This window comes from Chiloscyllium plagiosum, chromosome 22 (genome assembly GCF_004010195.1).
Source record: "Chiloscyllium plagiosum isolate BGI_BamShark_2017 chromosome 22, ASM401019v2, whole genome shotgun sequence".
In the NCBI taxonomy this organism is placed as follows: domain Eukaryota; kingdom Metazoa; phylum Chordata; class Chondrichthyes; order Orectolobiformes; family Hemiscylliidae; genus Chiloscyllium; species Chiloscyllium plagiosum.
This window is the reverse complement of record NC_057731.1, coordinates 46,178,018-46,201,010: the sequence shown is the minus strand read 5'-3', so window position 1 is coordinate 46,201,010 and position 22,993 is coordinate 46,178,018. Positions and strand designations below refer to the sequence as shown.

General features: G+C 45.3%; 1 protein-coding gene across 3 annotated transcripts in view; it reads left to right on the top strand.

The window, feature by feature from the left end:
* abcc2 (ATP-binding cassette, sub-family C (CFTR/MRP), member 2) overlaps positions 1 to 22,577 on the top strand; it is a 71,098-nt gene extending 48,521 nt beyond the window's left edge. For 2 of the 3 annotated variants that reach the window (XM_043712957.1, XM_043712956.1), the window contains exons 20-32: positions 752 to 884; positions 2,258 to 2,387; positions 3,869 to 4,088; positions 7,026 to 7,180; positions 8,153 to 8,308; positions 9,860 to 10,059; positions 12,188 to 12,314; positions 13,327 to 13,428; positions 14,468 to 14,611; positions 17,292 to 17,450; positions 18,588 to 18,754; positions 19,941 to 20,135; positions 21,599 to 22,577. In XM_043712957.1, the coding sequence (XP_043568892.1) occupies positions 752 to 884; positions 2,258 to 2,387; positions 3,869 to 4,088; positions 7,026 to 7,180; positions 8,153 to 8,308; positions 9,860 to 10,059; positions 12,188 to 12,314; positions 13,327 to 13,428; positions 14,468 to 14,611; positions 17,292 to 17,450; positions 18,588 to 18,754; positions 19,941 to 20,135; positions 21,599 to 21,728 (2,018 nt within the window). In that variant the 3' untranslated portion in view covers positions 21,729 to 22,577. The remainder of the gene's footprint in view (positions 1 to 751; positions 885 to 2,257; positions 2,388 to 3,868; positions 4,089 to 7,025; positions 7,181 to 8,152; positions 8,309 to 9,859; positions 10,060 to 12,187; positions 12,315 to 13,326; positions 13,429 to 14,467; positions 14,612 to 17,291; positions 17,451 to 18,587; positions 18,755 to 19,940; positions 20,136 to 21,598) is intronic. The other variant, XM_043712958.1, reaches the window with a different exon arrangement.
* Positions 22,578 to 22,993: the final 416 nt, after the last annotated feature.

Below are 22,993 nucleotides of genomic sequence, written 5' to 3'. Positions count from 1 at the left end.
ATTTATCCTATCCATGCCCCTCATAATTTTATAAACCTCTATAAGGTCACCCCTCAGCCTCTGATGTTCCAGGGAAAACAGCCCCAGCCTGTTCAGCCTCTCCCTATAGCTCAAATCCTCCAACCCTGGCAACATCCTTGTAAATCTTTTTGAACCCTTTCAAGTTTCACAGTTTCCTCCCACAGTCCAAAGATGTGCAGGTTAGGTGAATTGGCCATGCTAAATTGTCCGCAGTGTTCAGGGATGTGTAGATTAGGTGCATTAGCCAGGGGTAAATGTCGGGTAATAGGAATGGGTCTGGGTAGGATACTGTTCGGAGGGTTAGTGTGGACTTGTTGGGCCGAAAGGCCTGTTTCCACACTGTAGGGATTCTATTCTATCTTTGTGGGAGAGTCTAGGAGCAGAGGGTGTGATCCCAGGGTAAGGGGCATTTAAGACAGAAATGTGGAGGTATTTCTTCTCTCCGAGAGTAGTGAATGTGGAAGTCCTTCCTGCAGCGGGCTGTCTCGGCTGGGTCATTCAGTATATTTGAAGCTTTTTCTTTCTTTTAGCTTTGAATAGTGAACCGTCTAACCTCCAATCGCTGCGTACCACTCCCTCCATGCCAAATCGCTGATGACAGCTTGAATTTATGTAGCGCCTTTAATTACAAAAATGACTTGGAGGATTACAGAGAAATCAGAGGGTTGTTGGGCTCAATCGGCTGAATCACCTTCAGTGAGTTTTCAGTCAGTATCCTGTCTGCTTTCAGTCAACGTGGTGACAGAGGAAGATCTCACACCGGGTGATGATCAAGTCTCTCAAGTGGATGTGGATCCGGGTGAGGCGATAACACTGAGCCTGAAGCGGGAGAACAGTGAACGGGCTAGAAGCAGGAAGTGGAGGTAATCTTCAATAAAACCTGCTCAGCAGTGTGAACGATGGGGTTAACACTTCATCATTTGTATTTCACAATCTCAGAAATGCAACCAACACATGGAGTGTATTGCCAATGGTGTGGGAAAACAATAGGGGAGTGGGACTGATCTTAAAAGAGGCAGAATGGCTGAATGGCCTCTTTCTGTCCTCTGATCACTTGGGGATAATGCTCTATCTGACATGTGCAGGTTAAACTCTGCAGCTGCACAACGAGGAGTCTGCAACAATGAAAACGGCTTTCATTTCTCAAAGCATTTAATCCAACGCCAACTAATGTATCCCGATGTACAAGCAACACACACACACTCACAGATACACTCACACACACATCATACACACACTCTCATAGACACACACACTCACAATCACACACATACAACACACACACAGTCACACACACACAGACACACACGCACACACTCTCACACATACACACATTCTCACAGACACATACACAACACAGTCACACACATACAGACAGACACACACGCACTCACACATATCCTCACACTCACACACACTCTCACAATCACACATATAGTCACACACAGACAGATTCAGACACAAACACACACACACACTCAGACACACTCTCATTGACACAGACACACACACTCATGCACTCACACACAGACACACACTCAAACATACACAGACTCATGCACACACTCACATTACTAACCCCCATACAACACACACACTCAAACTCACGCTCACACATTCACACACACTCTCTCACACATGCGTGCACACACACATTCACAACATATATATATATATATATATATATATGTGTGTGTGTGTACGTATGTATGTGCGCTTCCATTCTAGGAGGAGTTACAGGAACAAGGAGCAAGTTGCCAGCTAATCCTCTCCTCTCAGGGGTCATGGTTGTGAGTCCCACTCCAGGGAGTGGTGCCAAGTTCAGACTGGCACTCTCAGTGCAGTGCTGAGGGAGTGCTGCCTTGCTGGATGTGCCATCTGTCCAATGAGACCAAGCTCCTGTCCACCCTGCCAGGTGAGGCACCAGCAGGATTTGCCCTGATGTCCAGGGACACTATTTATCCCTCAGCAACATGACCAGATGGCTTGGCCATTAGCACACTGCTCCCAGCAGGATTCACATTGACTGCTGGGGCTTCAGGCACCTCAGCAGCTGTGAAGTGCTTTGAGGGATCCTGAGATTCTGCAACCGAAATTAGGATTTTGTCTTTGGTTCTGTTGGTTAGTTTGGCTAAATTCAGAGAGTGAGAAGCTCACCAACTGGCTGAGTAATCAGCGAGAGGTTAAAGGAAGGAGATCTTCAGTTTAAACTCTCTCTCTCTGATCCTTCCTTTAGCAAGAACAGCATTAGAGTGTCTCTGAAGAAGGCCAAGATGGACAAGGACCTGGTGTCGCAGAAGGAAGGGCAAGTGGAAATGGTGAAGGGCCAGAAACTGATAGAGAAAGAAACTATGGAAACAGGCAAGGTAAGCTGTCACTTGCACACAGGAACTGTAGAAGATTAAAAGGCATTGCCCATACAGACCAAGGATCAAAGAAAACCATTCTGTCAGGATGGTCTCTTCTTTACAGACGGGGCAAGGTGGTAATTGTTGAAGGCTATTGCTCAGAGTGAGGGGTTTAGGTTATTCTCAGTTCTGCCACATGGTGAGTTTGCATTCTTGAACCAACCCGTGAATGGATCATAAGAGGATTGCCCATTTATAAATGTTCTGGTTTAAATTCTATAATTCTGAACGAGATGCAATGCAAAGGCAACTCCAAACCAGCGATACTATAGAACAGCTAAACATTGGAACAATTATACTCCAGAACAGTCAATCTCTGGAACAGCTAAACTATGGAAGAGCTAAACTTTGGAATAATTAAACTCTGGAACAATTAAACTCCAGAACAGCGAAACTCCAAAACTATTAAATTCTGGAACAGCTAAAGTCTAGAATATCCAAGATCCAGAACATTAAAGTCCAGAACAATTAAACTCCAGAATAATTAAACTTCAGAAAAGCTTAAGTTTAGAACAATTAACTCCAGAACAGCTAAACTCTGGAACAGCTAAACTCTAGAATAATTAAACTCCAGCATGATTAAATTCTGGAAGCTTAACTTTGGAACAGCTTAACTTTGAAACAGCAAAAGTCTTGAAGAGCTAAATTCCAGAATAATTAAACTCCAACATGATTAAACCCTTAACTTTGGAACAGCTAAACTCTAAAATAGCTAAATTCCAGAACTATTACATGTCAGAACAGCTAAACTATTAAACAGTTTAACACTGGAATAGCAAACTCCAGGACAGTTAAACTCTGGAGCAGTTAAACTCTGGAGCAGTTAAACTCCGGAACAGTTAAACTCTGGAGCAGTTAAACTCCGGAACAGTTAAACTCTGGTGCAGTTAAACTCTGGAGCAGTTAAACTCTGGAACAGTTAAAGGTCAGAATAGCTAAACTCTGGAACATCCCAGCTCCAAATGAGTTCAACTCTGAATTAGTTCAGCTGTGGAATTATGCTGGCTCTAGAACACTAGGGATACTGTAAAAAGATATAAGGGGAAAGGCAACAAGGTGAGATTGAACTAGTTAGATCCTGCTGAAAATGTAGTATCAGCATAGATACAGTGGGCTGAATGGCCTTCTGTGCTGCTGATTCCATGATGCTGAAGCCCATAGCATTGCACATCAAAGAGCTGACATGGTAAGGAGGGCAACTAAACAATTGGGCTGAGAAACCAACTTTTTCATAGGTTTGTCAGCTGCATAAGAATTTTTAGCAGAATGAGGAGTCAGCTGTTGTTCAGCAAGATGACCAGCTAATCCTTGACCTTAACTTCAACTTCTCACCCAATCATCCTATCCCTTGATTCCTAAAGTTCAAAGGGTAAAGAGTGACCATGTGACTAGGTTACCTGTACTGATTGGTCTGTTTGGGGTTCTGTTTTGATTGGCAGGTGAAGTTCTCAATCTACTGGAAATACCTCCGTGCTATTGGCTGGTGGTACTCACTGCTGATAATCCTGTCGTACATCACCCAGAACGTGGCAACCATTGGGCAGAACCTCTGGCTCAGTGACTGGACCAATGATGCCAGCCACTACATCAACACCACGTACCCAGCATCCGAGCGTGATCAGCGGCTTGGCATCTTCGGAGTTTTGGGCGTCGCACAAGGTGAGTGCCTCTTGGTTCAACACTCGGGATGAAGGAGCGACAAAAACACTGGTCGCTGATTGGCATCTCCTCATTTGTCACCCTTGCTGCCTGCTACTTGAGACAACTGAAGTTTCCCGCCTGAAACCGTGCGGCCCAGAACCTTACATCAGGACGGGAGGCCATTCGGCCCACTGTGGTTGTGTTGTCGCTCTTTGAAAGGTACCTCACCTGCCAACCATTTTCCATCCACATTGCTTTTGCTCAGTGCCCTGTAAAATTTTCCTTTTGAAATATTTATCCAAGTTGTTTTTCAAAAGTCATTACGTTTGAATCTGCTTCTATTGCCCTTTAAGGGAACATATTCCATTTCATCACAACTCACCAATTCTCCTTCTCTGGTTCCTCCACCAATTCTCAGAAAGCTGTCTCTTCTCTTTAGCCTCCATCCCGCCTTCCTCATCAACAATCCTTCCTTATGAACTCCATAAAAAAGCTCCGCACTATTGATTTACTTCACTTGATTTTTATCTTCTTAAAAGACAGATTTGGAACTTTCTAGCATTTTATGGTGTTAGCTGTGGCTCAGGGACAGAACTCTTGCCTTGGAATCAGAAGGTTGTGCACTCAAACCCAACTCCTGAGACTTAAGCACCAAGTCCAGTTGGGATTGGTGCAGTACTGCAGGGGAGCAACATTGTTGGTGGTGCGGTGTTTTGGGCTGTATTGTCTCATCTTACAATACAGTATCCTTTGATTGTCACGTGCACTCCATTGCAGGAGTAAAGTGAAAAGATGTTATATTGTCTGTCTTCTTATGGTGACGTTTTAGGTACAAGTACCAAGATGCAATTCTTGGACACTGCAGAGGAATGAAAGTGGTTGTATTACTTACAGAGTTCAAAATTAAGTTCAGGATGGGACATCATTAAGGGTTGACATTACAGGAAGGTGGGAAATTTCAAATAGACATTATAGTGCAGCAGCTCAGCACGGGGACGCCACACATAGTCTGACTGCCTGCGGCAGACCCCAGTCCAACAGCCATCCTCGCTCCGCTCCAAGCGCCAGACCACTCCCTACCGGCACTCGGCTGCTCTGAGGTAATTTCCAGGACAGCCTCCCCCCATGCCTGTCTCCGCCTGGAACTTGCTGCCTGTGCACAGCTCTGGGGCTTGCATTCCACACACTGTACCAGGGATCACAGCCAATGCACTGTTTTTTAAAATTCATTCATGGGATGAGGGTATCACTGCCTAGGCAGCATTTATTGCCCATCTCTAATTGCCCAGAGGAGCAGTTAAGAGTCAACTGCATTACTGTGGGTCTGGAGTCACACGTAGACCAGGCCAGGGAAGGATGGCAGTTCCCTTCCCTAAAGGATATTAGTGAACCAGATGGGTTTTTCACAACAATGGATTCATGGTTGTCATTAGACTCTTAATTCCAGATTTTTATTGAATTCAAATTCCACCATCTGCTGTGGCAGAATTTGAACCCAGGATCTCAGAAAATTACCTGGGTCTCTGGATTAACAATCCAGCAATAATACCACTAGGCCAACGCCTCCCCTGTCCCAGGGCTCGCTGCTCACGCCCATTTGTGTAAAGACCCATGACATTATTTTGCAGGAGACAGTGGAGTGGTTCCCCTCAATATGTATCCCCGAACTAACAGATAATCTGACTGTTGTAACAATGTTCTTTTGAGTGAACTTGCTGTGTGCTGATTGGCTCTGGCGCTTTCCACGTGACCCATCAATTCAAAAGATTGGTCAAGCATAATTTTTTGTAAATCTGTGTCGGCTCTGCCCAGCCATACATTGTTTTCCCCAGTGATCAATGCATGTTGTACAGATAAGGCATATATTTCTTAGAATGATGGACGGATACAGATCGGAAACAAGCCCTTTGGCCCAACTCGCCCGTGCCAACCAGGTTTGCTAAATGGGACTGGTTCCATTTGCCTATACTTGATTTCCCTCAAAAGGATCAAATTGGGGTGTTTGAGATAATTCAATCTGTTTTCTTTTGACACAAAGCTTAGAACAAGGCAGCATAAATTTGAAAATAGAATCAGACCATTCAGGGAGGATACAAACAAGCGACTAATGGAGAAACTCAGCAGGTCTGTGAAGAAAGAAACAGAGTGAACATTCCTTCGGAGATCAATAATTGGCTGCGAAATGTTGATTGTTTCTCTCTCCACTGATGTTGCCAGACGTGCTGAGTTTCTCCAGCACTATTTGATTTTATTCAGTTTTCCCAGTGGTCCACAGTATTTTGCTTTGTTTTAGGGTTTGAGGTGATGTTAAAATGCATTTGTTTACACACAGTGAAGTACGAATCAGGGACTGTTCTCCCTGCAGAATGCTGGATGACAGCTGCAAATTACAACATCAAGATTCCTAATACTAAGGGCTAGGGAATTGAGAGTAGACTGAGGTTAAGAAAAAGATTAGCTGTGCTCTACTGACTGGGCGAGCAGGTTCGAGGTACTGAATCCTGCCCCTGTAAAGGTCCGGAGAAGTTAGAACAGAGAACGTAGAGCTGTACAGTGCAGTACAGGCCCTTCGGCCCTCGATGTTGTGCCGACCTGTGGAACCAATCTGAAGCCTATGTATCCTACACTATTCCATTTTCATCCATATGTTTATCCAATGACCATTTAAATGCCCCTAAAGTTGGTGAGTCTACTACTGTTGCAGGCAGGCTGTTCCATGCCCCTACTACTCTCTGAGTAAAGAAACTACCTTTGATATTTGCCCTATATCTATTGCCCGTCAATTTAAAGCTATGTCCCTTGTGCTAGCCATCACCATCTGAGGGAAAAGGTTCTCACTGTCCACCCTATCTAACCCTCTGATTATCTTGTATGTCTCTATTAAGTCGCCTCTCAACCTCCTTCTCTCTAAGTTGGAGATGATAAAAGTGCTTGTTGTTTTCCTGATTTCCTCAGCTGTCTTCGTGCTCCTTGGAGTATTTCTGATGGCAGGAGGGACCATTGTCGCTTCCAGGGACTTGCATTCGCGCTTACTGCAAAACATCCTCCACGTTCCCATGCTGTTCTTTGACACCACTCCAACTGGGAGGATCATCAATAGGTTTTCCAAGGTATGACTGCTCTCTGTTAGCTCCCTAGCATCTTCAGTGACCAAGCTGCTGGTTCTGATTGTCCCATGTTTGACCGGGATATTCACTCCCTCTCTTCTTCCAGCTGACTGCCAGATTGTACACAGTGTGAACATCAATACATTATTTTCTGTCCTCTTGAGAAGAGGATTTTAAACAATTGGTTTCCTGGGATGTGGCCTTCAACAGCCATTTATTGCCTGAAGGAGGTGGTGGGGGTGAGCTGCTTTCTTGAACTGCTGCAGTCCATGTGCTGTGGGTTGATCCACAATGCCATAAGAGTGGGAGTTCCAGGATTTTGACCCAGTGACACTGAAGGAACAGTGACATATTTCCAAGTCAGGATTGGAGGGGCAACTTGCGGTTGGTGGTGTCCCTATGTATCTGCTATCCTTGTCACTGTTTACATACCTTCATATACTCTGCAACTCCCTCCCCTAACTTCTCTGTTTCTCAAATCTCTCGCCTCCTTTAAAGTTGAAAATCACACAACACCAGGTTCTCGTCCAACAGGTTTATTTGGAAGCACTAGCTTTTGGAGCGCTGCTCCTTCATCAGGTGGTTGTGATCACCTAGTGCTAGTGATTCCAATTAAACCTGTTGGACTATAACCTGGTGTTGTGTGAATTTTAACTTTGTCCTCCCCAATCCAACACCAGCATCTCCAAATCACTCCACCTTTAAGACACTCATTAAAACCCAAGTTGTGGTCAACTGCTCTAATCCCTTCTTACGTGGTATGAGAACATTCAGGTAGGGTGGAGTAGGTACAATTACAAAATGTATACATTGGCTGGTAGATACAGATTCTGACCATTCAACCAGGTAGGTGCTCCAGATTGTCGGAAACAGCTTAATTCAATCAGCCCTGCATGCTTCTCAATGAAGTGAATCCAACCCAGAGGAAGGAGAGTTTTGGTCTTAATTACGAGTTTTGCTTCTCTCCCTGTGCAGGATATTTATACCATCGACGAAACTATTCCAATGTCATTCCGGAGTTGGCTGTCCTGTTTCTTTGGCGTGCTTGGCACTTTGGCCGTTATTTGCCTGGCTACACCTTATTTTACCATCGTCATTGTCCCACTAGTTGTCATTTACTATTTCATCCAGGTAATGTTGGCCGGATGGTGTCTCGATGTATCTGACTAGGAACTGCTCAATTAAATAAAGCCTGGTGTTTGGGATGATTGAATTTATTTTCTTCTGACAGGAAGCTTAGAATAAGGCAGCATAATCTTGAAAATAGAGTCAGAGGAGGATACAAACAGAGCGTGCTGAAGGTACTCATCAGGTCTCTGGAGACAGAAACAGAGTAAACATTTCATTGAGGCTGAAGCCAATCTTGAATAATGTTAAAAATCCCACAACACCAGGTTATAGTCCAACAGGTTTATTTGGAAGCACTAGCTTTCAGAGTGCTGCTCCTTCATCAGGTGGCTGTGAAGTAGGATAAGCAGAATTTATAACAATAGATTAGTGTCATGCAACTGAAATGGTATATCGAACAAACCTAAATTGTTAAGTCTTTCATATTTTAGAATGTGTTTGCTGGTTTCGGTTCATTAATATAGAAATACTAGAACTTCTTTTAAGTCACCTTCTTGAGATAACTTAAAGTTTTATAATAAAAGGTGACATCTCAGCTCAGACAAAGCATTAAAGGTGTGAGGTTAGAGTCTGTCTGTGTCCCAATCTTGATTTTTAACTTTGTTCACCCCAGTCCAACACCAGCTCCTCTATATCCTGAATAAGTATTTGGATTGAAATGTTGTCTGTTTCTCTCTCCAGAGATATCGAAATGAAGGTGAAAAAACAGGAAGAATGGCTTAGAGGCCGGGTCTGGTTTAGCTAGAAGAAAACTAACTGAGCTTTGGAGGGGCCAGTGGATGTGGTGAAGTGTCCTGATTGAAGCTTTAGAGTTATGGAAGGGATTTTATACACTCAATGTAAAGAAACAGTTTCCACTTCTGCAATATTTAGAATCGAGAATTTGAGAAAGTGACTAAGAAATCCAATAGGAAATTCAGGAGGACTGTCTTTATCCAGAGAGTGGCGTAGAACTCATTACCACATAGTGTGGCTGAGACATGCAGTAGAAATAGAGTTGACTGTAACTTGCTAAACACATGGAAAAAACTATCATACAGGTTATTCCATTGAGATGGAACATTTAGAGTGGGATTGAGAGGCTTGTATGGAGAATAAATTGGTTGGGCTCATGATCTGTTTCTGTACCGAAACTACCAGAGATCCTTGTGCAGAATACAATCACTGTCCACAGGTTCAACTACACTGCCATCCCTGTCCTGCGCAGTGTAGAGAATGCTTTACTTTCACTTTAAAATAGTAGAGGGAGTTTTACTTTCAGTTTAAAAGAGTAGAGGAGGCTTTAATTTCAGTTTAAGAGTAGAGGAGGTTTACTTGTAGTTGAAAAGTATAGAGGGTGATTAAACGGGCCTGTCAAGATTGAACATTGAGAGCGATTGATGAGGAAGAGGATTATTAGTGCTTAGACTCTTCCTTCATGAAATGTTGATGCTCTGTGGTAAACCTTGGCTTGGTTGTAGTTGGGACCTTGAAGCTACATCATGGGATTTCAGTCTGTTGCTGCTTGACCTCCTGCGTTTGTTTATTGACTGGAGCATCCACTTGTCATTGCAGATCTTTTATGTCGTGACATCGCGGCAACTTCGGCGTTTAGACTCCGTGACCCGGTCGCCCATCTATTCTCACTTCAGTGAGACAATCTTGGGTTTGCCAGTAATCCGAGCGTACAGACATCAGGCTCGCTTCCTGGCAGACAATGAGAAAATCATTAATGAAAATCAGAAATGTGTCTTTGCTTGGATTGTTTCGAACAGGTATGCAACTCCTTCCTCTGCGTTTGCGCATACTTTTCCTGACATTTATATTAGAGCGAGACACTAACTGTATTGTGCAATCCGGCAAGAACATTCCTTTAGTCATAGGATCTTATGACAGAGAAGGTTATATCCAGTGCCGCAGTGGGTAGTGCCACAGCCTCTGAGTCAGATGTTCTGGGTTTGAGTTCCACTCCAGGAAGGAAGGTGTTTTCATGACATGGTGAAACAGGTGGAGTATCAACTTGTCCATCTGTCGGACTCACGCCAGCAGCTGGTGGTAAGAATGGGAGAGAGTCCTGGGTACCTGTGTGAGATGTTGGAGCCTCCACCATCACTATCTACAACTCCAGACAACCCCAACTAGTTGCCACAGTCACTGGGAGTCACAGAGCGAACTGGAACACAACTAGCACCACTGCACTGAAGGAGGCCACTCGGCCTATCACTCTCAATTTGGCTCTTTGAAAGAGTTAACCAGTCGGTCCAAATCCCTTCTCTCCCCACATTCTGCAAGTGTTTTATTCCGTTTTGCTACTTATCCCATTGGGTTTTGGAAGTTCTGAGCGAACGTGTTTCCATCGCACTTTCAGGCAATGCATTCCAAATCACGACAACTCGCTGCATCAAAACAAAATTCTCCTTCTGTTCTTTTGCCCATTAAAATCTACATCCTCTGCTTAAAACCCCTCATAGCCTTGTATACTGTAATAAAATATCATGTCAACTTTCTTCATTGTAAGAAGTCGATGGAATCTGGGGCAAGATTAACAGTTGGATTTAGTTTTCAAGGCAAGACAAAAGAAGGTAGGTCTTGATCTGACAGTGCAGCAACACGCAGCCTCGGCGTGTGCCAGTCTCTGCAACGTTATTTGAACCCACAATATTCTGACACAGAGGTGAAAGTGACTACCAGGTGAGCCACGCTGACACCTAGATAATGCCATAAGATCAAAAGCACTTGAAGAAATGGAAACAGGAGAAGGTTGTTTGAGCCCTCGAGCCTACTCTGTCATTCAATTGGATGGTGACTGATCCAACATACCTCATGTCCACTTTCCTACACTTTCTCTGTAACTATTGATTCCCCAATTTATTAAGAATCTGTCTCTCTCAGCTTTAAATATACAGAAGGACCCTGCCCCCACAGCTCTCTGTGGCAAGGAGTTCCAAAGACTCACAACCCCCTGAGAGAAGGAATTCCTTCTCATTTCAGTCTTAAATTGGCGCCCCTTTATTCCAAGCCTTTGCCCTCTGGTCCTAGACCCTCCCACGAAGGGAAAGATTCTTTCAGCATTTATTGTGTCAAGCCCTTTAAGAATCCTGTATGTTTCAATGAGATAGTCTCTAATTTTTCAAAATTCAATGAATAGAATTCTAAACTGTTTAATCTTTGTTCATAAGATGATCCCTCCATATGAGGTTCATCCTAGTAGACCTTTACTGAGCTGCCTCCAATCGAATGATATCTTTTGTTAAATAAGGGACCAAAGCTGCCCACAAAAGGAGAGTGGCACAGTGGTTAGCACTGCTGCCTCACGGTGCCAGAGACCTGGATTTGATTCCAGTCTCGGGCGACTGTCTGTGTGGAGTTTGCACATTCTCCCTGTGTGTGCGTGGGTTTTCTGAGTGCTCTGGTCTCCTCCCACACTCCAAAGATACGCAGATGGGGTGGATTGGCCATGCTAAATTGCCCTTAGTGTTCATGGATGTATTGGCCAGGTGCATTAGGTAGGGGAATGGGTTTGGGTGGGATACTGTTCAGAGGGACAGTGTGGACTGTTTGGGCTGAAAGGCCTGTTTCCATACAGTAGGGATTCTAATTCGATTTCTAAAAAAAGTACTCCGGCTGTGGTCTCCCCAGCACCTTGTTCGGTAGCAGTAAGTATTCCCTACACGTATACTGTAACCCCCTTGAAATAATTCCATTCACCTTCCTGATTACCTGCTGCCCGTGTGGGTGGGCTTTGAGATGACAGTCTGTAATATTTTCAAAAGCCCAGTTTCAGGACATGTATTCAATATTCTTAGAAGCTGAGAGAGATAGATTTTCAATATTTAGCTCGAATGTGTCGGTGGTTTGTGGACCGTGTTTGTAATGTGACCATCACCGTGTGTTTCCATGCAGGTGGCTTGCAATCCGTTTGGAATTTCTTGGTAACTTCGTGGTGTTTTTCGCTGCACTGTTTGCTGTTATATCCAGAGGCAGTTTGGATAGTGGTCTGGTCGGTCTGTCTATTTCGTACGCACTGAATGTGAGTAAACCGCCATAGTGTTTCCCATTGTAAACACAGATTGGTCTGTTGGACTCAACTGTTCCAACATTTCTAAATATCTTGCATTGGATTCAACCAGCAGCACGGTGGCTCAGTGGTTAGCACTGTTGCCTCACAGCACCAGGGACCCAGGTTCAATTCCAGCCTCGGGTGACTGTCTGTCTGGAGCTGGCACGTTCTCCCCGTGTCTGCGTGGGTTTGCTTCAGTTTCCTCCCACAGTCCAAAAGATGTGCAGGTTAGGTGAATTGGCGGCCATGCTAAACTGCCCATGATGTGCAGGTCAGGTGCGCTAGTCAGGAGTAAATATAGGGTAGGGGAATGGGTCTGGGTGGGTTACTTTTCGGAGGGGTGGTGTGGACTTGTTGGGGCTTCCCTTGCCCATGTTACAGTTGAGCAGCCTGAAGTTGAAAGGGCAAGCAATTTTCACACCCTTCTTACACTACATCTGGTCCAGGGCAACTGGGGTTGGGTAACCACTGTTGGCGTTCCCAGTATTTCTGACATCACAGGTTTATCACACTGCAGGTGGAATCTCAGACACTGGCCCAAATCCTGGCTTTCTGTGGAGGAATCACAGGCACAGACACCCAGTCCACCGTGTGGAGGAATCACAGACACAGACCCCCGTCCTGTAACCAAGTGGAGGAATCACAAACACAGACCCCCGTCCTATCACTGTGTGGGGGAAATCACAGACACAGACCCCCATCCTGTAACCAAGTGGAGGAATCACAAACACAGACCCCTGTCCCATCACCATGTCGGCAAATCACAGACACAAACCCCCATCCCGTCACCATGTGGGGGAATCACAGACACAGACCCATCATTGAACAGTATAAAGGTAACACAGGCACTGACCTGATGTATTTGAGATGGTGGGCACTGAGAGAGTAGTTGGTGACTGTAGTCACTCTGTCAGCTGAGCTGCTGTCTGCCTCTGGGATGTTTGTCCTTACAGAAACTGTTTTTCTCTCCCATCTTCGTCAGGTAACCCAGGCACTGAATTGGCTGGTCAGGCAGACATCGGAACTGGAGACCAACATTGTGGCTGTGGAGAGGGTTTCTGAATACACCGAGCTGGACAATGAGGTACCATGGATACGGAGATGGAGAGGTGCGGGGTGGGGATGTGTGGGAGTGAAGCCCCTGCAATAGGGAAGCCGCAGTGGGATCGATACCCCACCGTTAGAGACGAGACTGGAAATGCTTCAATACAGCCACCATACAGCATACAGAGAGAGCTCTTGCAGCACAGTGGTAGTGTCCTGCCTCTGAGCCAGGAAGCCCAGGCTCAAGTCCCACCTGCTTCAGCGGTGCCACTAAACATTGTCAGAAGGTGACTAACAGTAGTTAGAGCACACAGGCATGTAATCGTGGCTGCTTCAATTGTTTTCGTTCTACATTATGATGATTGAGATGTAACTATTAGCTCCAGAACACTACTCCACGCCCTTCATCAAAATGTAAGTTCTTTCGGGCAGTAGTCAGACTGACTGCTCCAACACCTCCCCATCGCTCAGTGAAGATTTCGGGTGTTGGGATATGGGATAACATTAGAAGCAAAGGGACACTTACGTGGGGACACCCACAACACTCCTTCTGACCAGTTCTCCACAACAGTCATGAGAAGCAATTGCAATCTTAGAAAAAAGGTGCATAAAGAGAGTAGTGTAGCTTTTTTTTGTCATTTCTACCATATACAACTGATACAGTAAAAACGAGACAGTGTTTCTCCAGGGCCGTGGGTGCTACATGGACAGTACAAACTACACACTTGTACACTGCATAAAGTGCATAAGAAATGCAAAACACACAAGTTACAGAAGCGTGATAAATAATAGACATTTTTCTCGCAGCAATTCAAACTCATGCAAAGAATTACAGGTGGTAAAGAGTCCAATCAGACAGTGTTAAGGAGCCTGATAGCTTGGGGGGGAAGAGACTGTTGCACGTCTGGCCGTGAGAGACCGAACGCTCCGGTATCTTCTGCCAGATGGCGGCAGGGAGAAGAGCTGAGTGAGGGGGGTGTGGGGTCTTCCACAATGCCCTTAGCCTTTCGGATGCAGTGTGTGGTGTAAAGGACCTGTCTTTAACAATTTAAAGTGAAAATAAAATTGTTTCTTCTCAGGCTCCTTGGACCACTGACCATCAGCCAGAAAAGAGCTGGCCGAACAAGGGGGAGATTAAATTCTTGGATTACAAGGTTCGTTACAGACCTGAGCTGGATTTGGTGCTACATGGGATCACCTGTGAAATTCAGCCAAATGAAAAGGTACATAGAATGTTACAGTTCGGTACAGGCCCTTCGGCCCTCAATGTTACGTCAACCTGTGAAAATAATCTGATGCCCATCTAACCAACACCATTCCATTATTATCCATATGTATGTCCAATGCCCATTTAAATGTCCTTAACGTTGGCGAGTCTATTGCTGGTGCAGGCAGGCCATTCCACACCCTTACTACTCTGAGTGAAGAAACTACCCCTAAATCTATCACCCCTCAATTTAAAGGTATGTCCCCTCGTGTTAGCCTTCATCACCTGAGGAAAAAGGCTCTCACTCTCCACCCTGTCTAACCCTGTGATTATCTTATATGTCTCGATTAAGTCATCTCTCAACCTTCTTCTCTCCAACGAAAACAGCCTCAGTTCCCTCAGCCTTTCCTCATAAGACCTCTCTTCCATACCAGGCAACATCCTGGTAAATCTCCTCTGAACCATTTCCAAAGCTTCCACATCCTTCCTATAACGTGGTGACCAGAGTTGCATGCGATACTCCAGGTACGGCCTTACTAGTGTCTTGTAAAGCTGAAGCATGACCTCGTGGCTCTGAAACTCAATCCCCATACCAATAAACACCAACACACCATATGCCTTCTTAGCTACCCTATCAACGTGGGTGGTAACTTTCAGGGATCTATGTACATGGACACCGAGATCGCTCTGTTCATCTACATGGCTAAGAATTTTATCCTTAACCCAGTACTCTGCATTCCTGTTATTTCTTCCAAAGTGAAAGTGAAATTAAAGTGGAAATAATGAGACTCTTTTGCAGCTTAGCAGGAGGCCAGTTGACCACCCACCCAAGCGGTTTCTCCTTCAGGGATTTATCCCATTCCCTTTTGAAAATTCCATTGCTCTTTTTGGCAGCACATTCCAGATTACAGTAAGTTTGAGGAAATCTCTTCAACTTATCGTCCGATTCTCTTGCGAGCTACCTTCAACATGTGAGCCTCCTGTAAAACATACCCAGCCCACTGGGAATGGTTTCTCCTCAATTACTCGATCGAAATGCCTCTTAATTTTGAACTTCTTGGTTAAATTTCATTTTAGCTTTCTCTGTCCTAAGGAGAACAATCCCAACTTACTCAGGCCTCTGGTACTTTCCGGTAAATCTCCTCTGCATCACTACTTTCTAATACCCCAGCTGAGATTTAACCAGTGTTTTGAAAAGGTTTGTTGTAACTTTGCGAAAGTGAAGACTGTAGATCAGAAACATCAATTCTCCTGCTCCTCAGATGTTGCCTGATCGGCTGTGAGTTTCCAGCACAGCCCCAGCCTATCGGCCTCTCCCTGTAGTTCAAACCCTCCAACCCTGGCAACATCCTTGTGAATCTTTTCTGAACCCTACCATCCTACATGGGACTGGAGTCACATGTGGGCCAGACCAGTTAAGGGTGGCAGGTTTCCTTCTCTAAGGGAACAAACATGGCCAGGAATCATGAGAAAAAGAAACATTAGAAAGGCTTGTTAATAATTCAACTTTGGTATTCCTTTAGAATGTGTGTGAAACGCTAAAATTATTTTACACACAATAACTGAATTCCCCTCCCCTTTCTTCCTAATCACGTCTTTAATACTCTCCCCTCCAAACAGCCAGGAAGCTATCTCTTTGTTGATCCTCTCTCCTGGGCAGCCTCTCTGAGAGTGCTGTGAACCTGTGGAATTCTCTCCCACAGGAAACTGTTGGGACCAGTTCACTAGATGTTTTTAAGAGGGAGCTGGACGTGACCCTTGAGGCTAAAGGGATGAAGGGGAATGGGATACTGAGACTGCTTGATCAGCCATGATTGTATTGAATGGTGATGCAGACTCGACGGGCTGAATGGCCTACTCCTGCACCTATTTTCTATGTTTAATATAAACTCTTAGCTGGTCCATTAAAACTGAGCTGCCCCACACAGTGGAATATCCATGGTCACCACTTACTATCCAGGGCTTTTAATGTAAATGACCATTCTTAACAAACTGAACTCAGGTACTGAGGTTTGAACCTGTACCACGAGGTCTGGGTTTGGGAGGAGGGCAGGAAGTTTCAGAGAGGGGGGGGGGAGAAGGGACTGAGGGCAGTCCAGTCTTATAGCCACACTGCTCAGTAGAAATTATTCCCACTTTTAAAACATCTGTTCATGTGATGTGAGCATCACTGGCTAGACCAGTCTGTATTGCCCATTCTAGTTCCCAAAGGGCAGTTAAGAGTGGAATATGGTGCTGTGGGATTGGAATCACACGTAGGTCAGAGCCGGTAAGGGTGGCAGATTTCCTTCTCTAAGGGACAGAAGTGAATCCAATGGAACAATCGACAATGGTCACATGATTGCCTATAGACTGGGTTTTTATTCCAGATTCTGAGAATGTTTTTAGTTCTTATTCCAACTTTCAGATTGACTCCTAAGTCTCACGTAGTCATTTCACTTAAAGCTGTCTCTCCATTCCTGACAATCAGAACTTTAAATTGAGCACCAACCTTACTGAGCAGCATGGAAAGGACACAGTGCAAAACCTGCCCGTGGGACTCAGAGCTGTGGTACTACCCTTCCAGCCTGGGGAGACTCTTAAAAACATCTGCTTACCTCAAGCACTTTGGCATTTGTTCAGAAGTTAAACTGAGTGCCCACACTCCTCCTCAGACAGCTGTGTGTCTGACATCCCTCTCTCTTGCTCTGATACAGGTTGGCATTGTTGGGAGGACAGGCGCCGGGAAGTCCTCGCTGGCCAACTGTCTGTTTCGCATCCTTGAGTCAGCCGGGGGCAAGATCCTCATCGACGGAGTGGACATCTCCACCATCGGGCTGCACGACCTGCGGCAGAAACTCTCCATTATCCCACAGGTAGAACGGAGCAAGGCTGCATTTCTGTAGCGCCTCAGAATGTCCGAAAGGGTTTGAAAATGTAGCTATAAGATCCCACACGCTGTAAGATCCCACACAGAGAAATACAGCCATGAAGGGTAAAAGCTACTAAAAAAAATGTACCCACCACAGGGAGTAAGTAACCACCAGGTACACTCCTCAGGTACATGGATGAGTTTGTGAACAAGACTTTTGCTCCCTTTGACTGACACTTGTTCCTGAGTGACACTATGTGGGAGATGGGTATTGAGCAGGACTCCCATTGAGAACTCCCCTGTTCTTGTAGAACAGTGAGGTTTTACTAGTATTAACATTTTTTAAAATTACTTTTCCTTCTTTCCTCGATCCAAAATAAACCAATGATCCCTAGCGATCCCACGCTGTAACCTTACAATTAGACCAGCTCCTTCATTCGGAAGGCACAACCCTGCAGGTGCTGGAGATTTGAACTGAGAACACAAAGTGCTGGAGAAACTCAGCAGCATTCGTGGGGAGAGAAACCGAGTTAATGTGTTCGAGTCCTGTATGACTGTTTCTCGGGACTTTAGGAGAGAGGTCAGCAAGTGATTCTTCACACACAGTAGTGAAAACGCAGAATAATTGCCTCCCAAATGGAAGCCATTCACTGGGGGCAAGGATGGGAGAATTCCGTCAAGATTGACAGATGTTTATTGGGTGAGGGTATCAAAGGGCCTTGTACCATGGCAGAGGGTGGGCTCTGAATCAGATTGAACAGTGTGACAATTCAAGGGGCTAGATGGCCTTACCCTGTTTCTATGAAAAGCAGGGTGGACAACATGAGTCTCTCATTCCTACAGCACATGAGCTCCTGTGCTTCAGAGCTGGTCCTATGGTGATGTGTAGCTTGATTACTAGTCCATAATGTGATCGGCTGCTCGAGGTTGTAGTGTGCTGGTGGCTGGAAGGTATTGCTGGAAAGGGGGACATGTTACTGAAGAGCATTTGCTAAACAATTCTAATAGCTACAGTAAGGACATAGAATCCCTACAGTGTGGAAGGGGGCCAACCGGCCCACTGAATCCATACTTAACATCCACACATCTCTGCAGAGGGTAAGTGTTCACTGACAAAATCTCACGATTGTTTTGCTGCCAGGATCCAGTGTTATTCTCAGGCACAATCCACATGAACCTGGATCCCTTCAGCAGGCACACCGATGAGGAGATGTGGCGGTCACTGGAGCTGGCTCATCTGAAACAGTACGTGGCCAATTTACCTGACAAGCTACAGCACGAGGTCTCCGAGGGAGGCGAGAACCTCAGGTACATTGTTGATCGGCTGGTCACTGGCTCAGGACTGAGGATGACAGCAGCTCTTGGTTGTTGTGCGGAAGTGATCTTGTTGTAGAACCAGAACCTAGAGTTCACGCTCTAATGTGAAACCTCTGACAGTGAACCGGAGATGGAAACAGTCAATAGCTCTGTCCCTCTCTGCCTGGCTCTCAGAGACAGGAAGAGAGAAAGAGAGTGGGGGTAGAGAGAGAGAGAGAGAGAGAGAGAGAGAGATTCACATGGACAAAGAGATTTAGAGAGGAGGGAGAGAGACAGAAAGAGAAAGAGATGCCTCTTAAATGTTGTAATTGTACCAGCCCACATCACTTCCTCTGGCATCTCATTCCATACACTTACCACCCTCTGCGTGAAAAAGTTGCCCCTTAGGTCTCTTTTATATCTTTCCACTCTTGCCCTAAACCTTTGCCCTCTAGTTTTGGACTCTGCCACCCCAGGGAAAAGACTTTGCCTATTTATCTTATCCATGCCCCTCATGATTTTAGGCTAGGTGCTGGCAGGTGGGACCAGATTGGGTTGGGATGTCTGGTCAGCATGGACGAGTTGAACCGAAAGGTCTGTTTCCGTGCTGTACATCTCTACGATAAACAGGAAGACAGTGTGTCAGTGGGTGGAACTTTGCTCCCTTGCTCTCTCATCACACAGCTGACTACAAGCTACATGGGGAGATGGTGGCGTATGGGGTGTCACTGAGCTACTAATGCAGAAACCGAGAGATGTGTGTTCAAATCCCACCATGGTAGCTGATGAAAATTGAATTAAGTGTGGAATTTGGGGGAAAAAAAAACATCCTGGTGATTGGTGAACAACCATCAGTTGTTGTGGAAACTCATCTGGTGCCCAAGGAAACCTGCCATCCTTACCTGCTCTGGACAACATGTGATTCCAGACCCACAGGAAAGTGGCTCACTCTTAACTAGGTTAAAAGTCACACAATACCAGGTTATCACCCAGTCCAACACTGGCACCTCCATATCTTAACTAGCTCTCTGAACTAGCCAATCAGTTCAATGGCAATTTGGGATGGGCAAGCATTGTCCATATCCCATGGAAGAATTTAAAAATGCACGTTTGGTGCAATGCCCAATTTGTACAAGTGTCTATGAACCTCCTTCTGGGCTCTGTCTGTTGTTGATCTGATGCTGCCTCCTGCCCACAGTGTAGGCCAGCGACAGCTCCTCTGTCTTGCCAGAGCCCTCCTGCGGAAATCCAAGATCCTCGTTCTGGATGAGGCCACAGCAGCCATCGATCTCGAAACGGACGATCTGATCCAGACCACCATCCGGAAGGAGTTTACAGACTGCACTGTGCTGACCATTGCACATCGCCTGCACACCATCATGGACTGCACCAGGTAAGCAACGGGCATTTCCCCAGCACTTTGCAGAAACCATGCCACATTCCAAAGCGAAGATGCACCTCTTTAAACCGGAATCATTTGCAAATGTAAGAAACATGGCAGTCATGTTACCACACACCAGAATAACACCAGGAGTAACCTGATAACCGGCAGATAATCTGCTGAATAATTCCTCCCATCAACCAACCAGGTTGTATCCTCTACCTGTGCTCACCTATGAGGAAGTAAGGACTGTAGATGCTGGAGATCAGAGTCAAGAGTGTGGTGCTGGAAATGCGCAGCAGGTCAGGCAGCATCCGCGGAGCAGGAGAGTCGACGTTTCGGGCACAAGCACTTCATCAGGAATTGATCTTGTTGTAGAACCAGAACTTAAAGTTCATCCTCTAATGTGAAACATCTGACGGTGATGTTCCTGATGAAAGGCATTCTTCTTGGGTCAATAGGAGACATTATCCAGTGACCCCTAGTGGTGGAGATTTGTAAGACATCAAAAATTGGGCTTAGTTTTGATGCTTAGCTTTGTGTCAGTCAGTGTCCACCCTCACCCTGGCAAGAGTCTAGCAGAAATTTACAGGAAAGGCAGCAAGGAAATTGGGTTGGCTTATGACAATTTGCAGCATTTGGCCCATCTCCCTTTAAACCCTTCCTATTCAAATACCCATCCAGGTGCCTTTTAAATGTTATAATTGTACCAGCCTCCACCACTTCCTCTGGCAGCTCATTCCATACACACACCACCCTATGTATGAAAACGTTGCCCCTTTGGTCCCTTTTAATTCTTTCCCCTCTCACCCTAAACCAATGCCCTCATTTTGGATTCTCCGACGCTGGGGAAAAACCTTGATTACTCACCTTATGCATGCCTATTATGATTTTATAAACCTCTATAAGGCCACCCCTCAGCCTCCGAAGCTCCAGGGAAAAAGAGGATTTACGACAAAAAAGGTATACCGCTGAAGAGAGAGTTGTTGACGGCGTGTTTCACCTTCGACTCATTGGGACAAACACACGAATGAAAAATTTCAAATAATCACAACCATTTGTACTGCAGGAGAAGAGGTGCTGATTGGTTGGCAAGTGAACTCTGCTTTCCAATTGGCAATGTCTCAGCCAATCAAACAGGGAACCATCAGCTTCTGAATAAATTATAAAAGGAACAAAGTCTTGAACATATTCTGAAGAGGAGTCATACCAGACTTGAAACATTGACTCTGTTTCCCTCTCCACTGATGCTGCCAGATCTGTCGAGGTTTACCAGTATTTGTAGTGTTTTATTGCTAGAGCATATTGCCTGCTCCTTTTCCTCCTGTAATGTAAACTGTTGAGATAGTTTGAAATTTGCCATTCTTGCCTTTGTCCTGATGAACACAAGATGACAAGATGTCACTCTTCCCACTAATATTCAAGATCTGAGCAAGAGAGTGACAATAACATATCTTGTACTTGTTTTGTGCCAGGGTGATGGTTTTGGACGCTGGAAGAATCATTGAATTTGACAGTCCCTTCAAGCTCCTCCAAAAACAAGGATACTTCTATAATATGGCAAAGGATGCTGGGATAACAGAGGCAGGAGCCACAGCCCTCTGACTGTCGCATTGGACGTGAGAGCGTGACAACTGACCAGGGGGAGCTCTGCTATGGTGTTCGTTCATGAGTGTTGATGCTGTGAAATTCAATATCTGAGGCACTCGGGACTTGACAACAGACTCTCAAAATTTCCTTTATTTTCTAAAATGAGCACAAATTTGATTTAAAGTGTTGCTGAATTGTGGCACACGGAAAGCTCAGTCTGGCTGGAATTTTATCTGCAGCATTTACTGGGCGAGCTGGGAGATGTAACTTGATCGAGTTGGGTACCAGGACTGGTGGCTCAAGCTTGGTGCAAACCAACTGAAATTCCAAGTACAAGTCCAGCAAGAGATCCCCATCACTGTCAACACCATTCTCTCTGAACCACACTGGCTTCGTCTTCACAAACGCCTCAGCTTTGATCATGTCAGAGTCAGGCTGGACTCAACGCTAATTCTGTTCTTCCTTATACAGATGCTGCCGCATCATCTGCCTTTCTTGCCATTTTGAGTTAGAATTTTTACTCTGGTTTTGAGACCTCTCCACGGCCACGTCATCCAACATGACAGAGATTCAGAGCTCCTTGAATTCTGGTGACTTGAGCAACCTCAATTTTAATTGCTCCCTTATTGACAGGCACAGGTCAGCTGCCTCAGGCCTAGTACTGGAATTCCATCCTTTCCAACTCTCTCTCTTTAAACCAACCAAGGTTTTAGGCACTTGCTCTAATATCTCCTTACGTGGCTCAGTGTCAAATTTCAATTGCTCAGGAAGCATTGTGGGACATTCTGGCTTGTTAAAAGCACTATACTGAATAATGCCAAGTTGTTGTTGGTACATAATAAAGGGAACTGTTGTGTAATCTTACAGATAAAAATCGTGTCTCTTTAAAATGATTTATATTATGAAACCAACCTGCTCAGCGATGTTATTACAAATCTCAAACAGTTGGGACTTGAACACCAACCTCCTGACTTAGTGACAGGGATACTACCAGTGGCTCAGTGGTTAGCACTGCAGCCTCACAGCACCAGGGATCTTGGTTCGATTCCAGCCTTAGGCGACTGTGTGCGTGTGGAGAGTCTGCACGTTCTCCCCATATCTGCATGGGTTGTCTCCAACAAACCAAAGATGTGCAGGTTAGGGTGGACTGGCCATGCTAAATTACCCCATAGTATTCAGGGATTTGCAGGCTAGGTGGGTTAACCATGAGTAATCCAGGATTGTAGGGATGGGTTGGGTGTCTGGGTGGGATGCTCTTCGCAGGGTCAGTTTGACCTGAT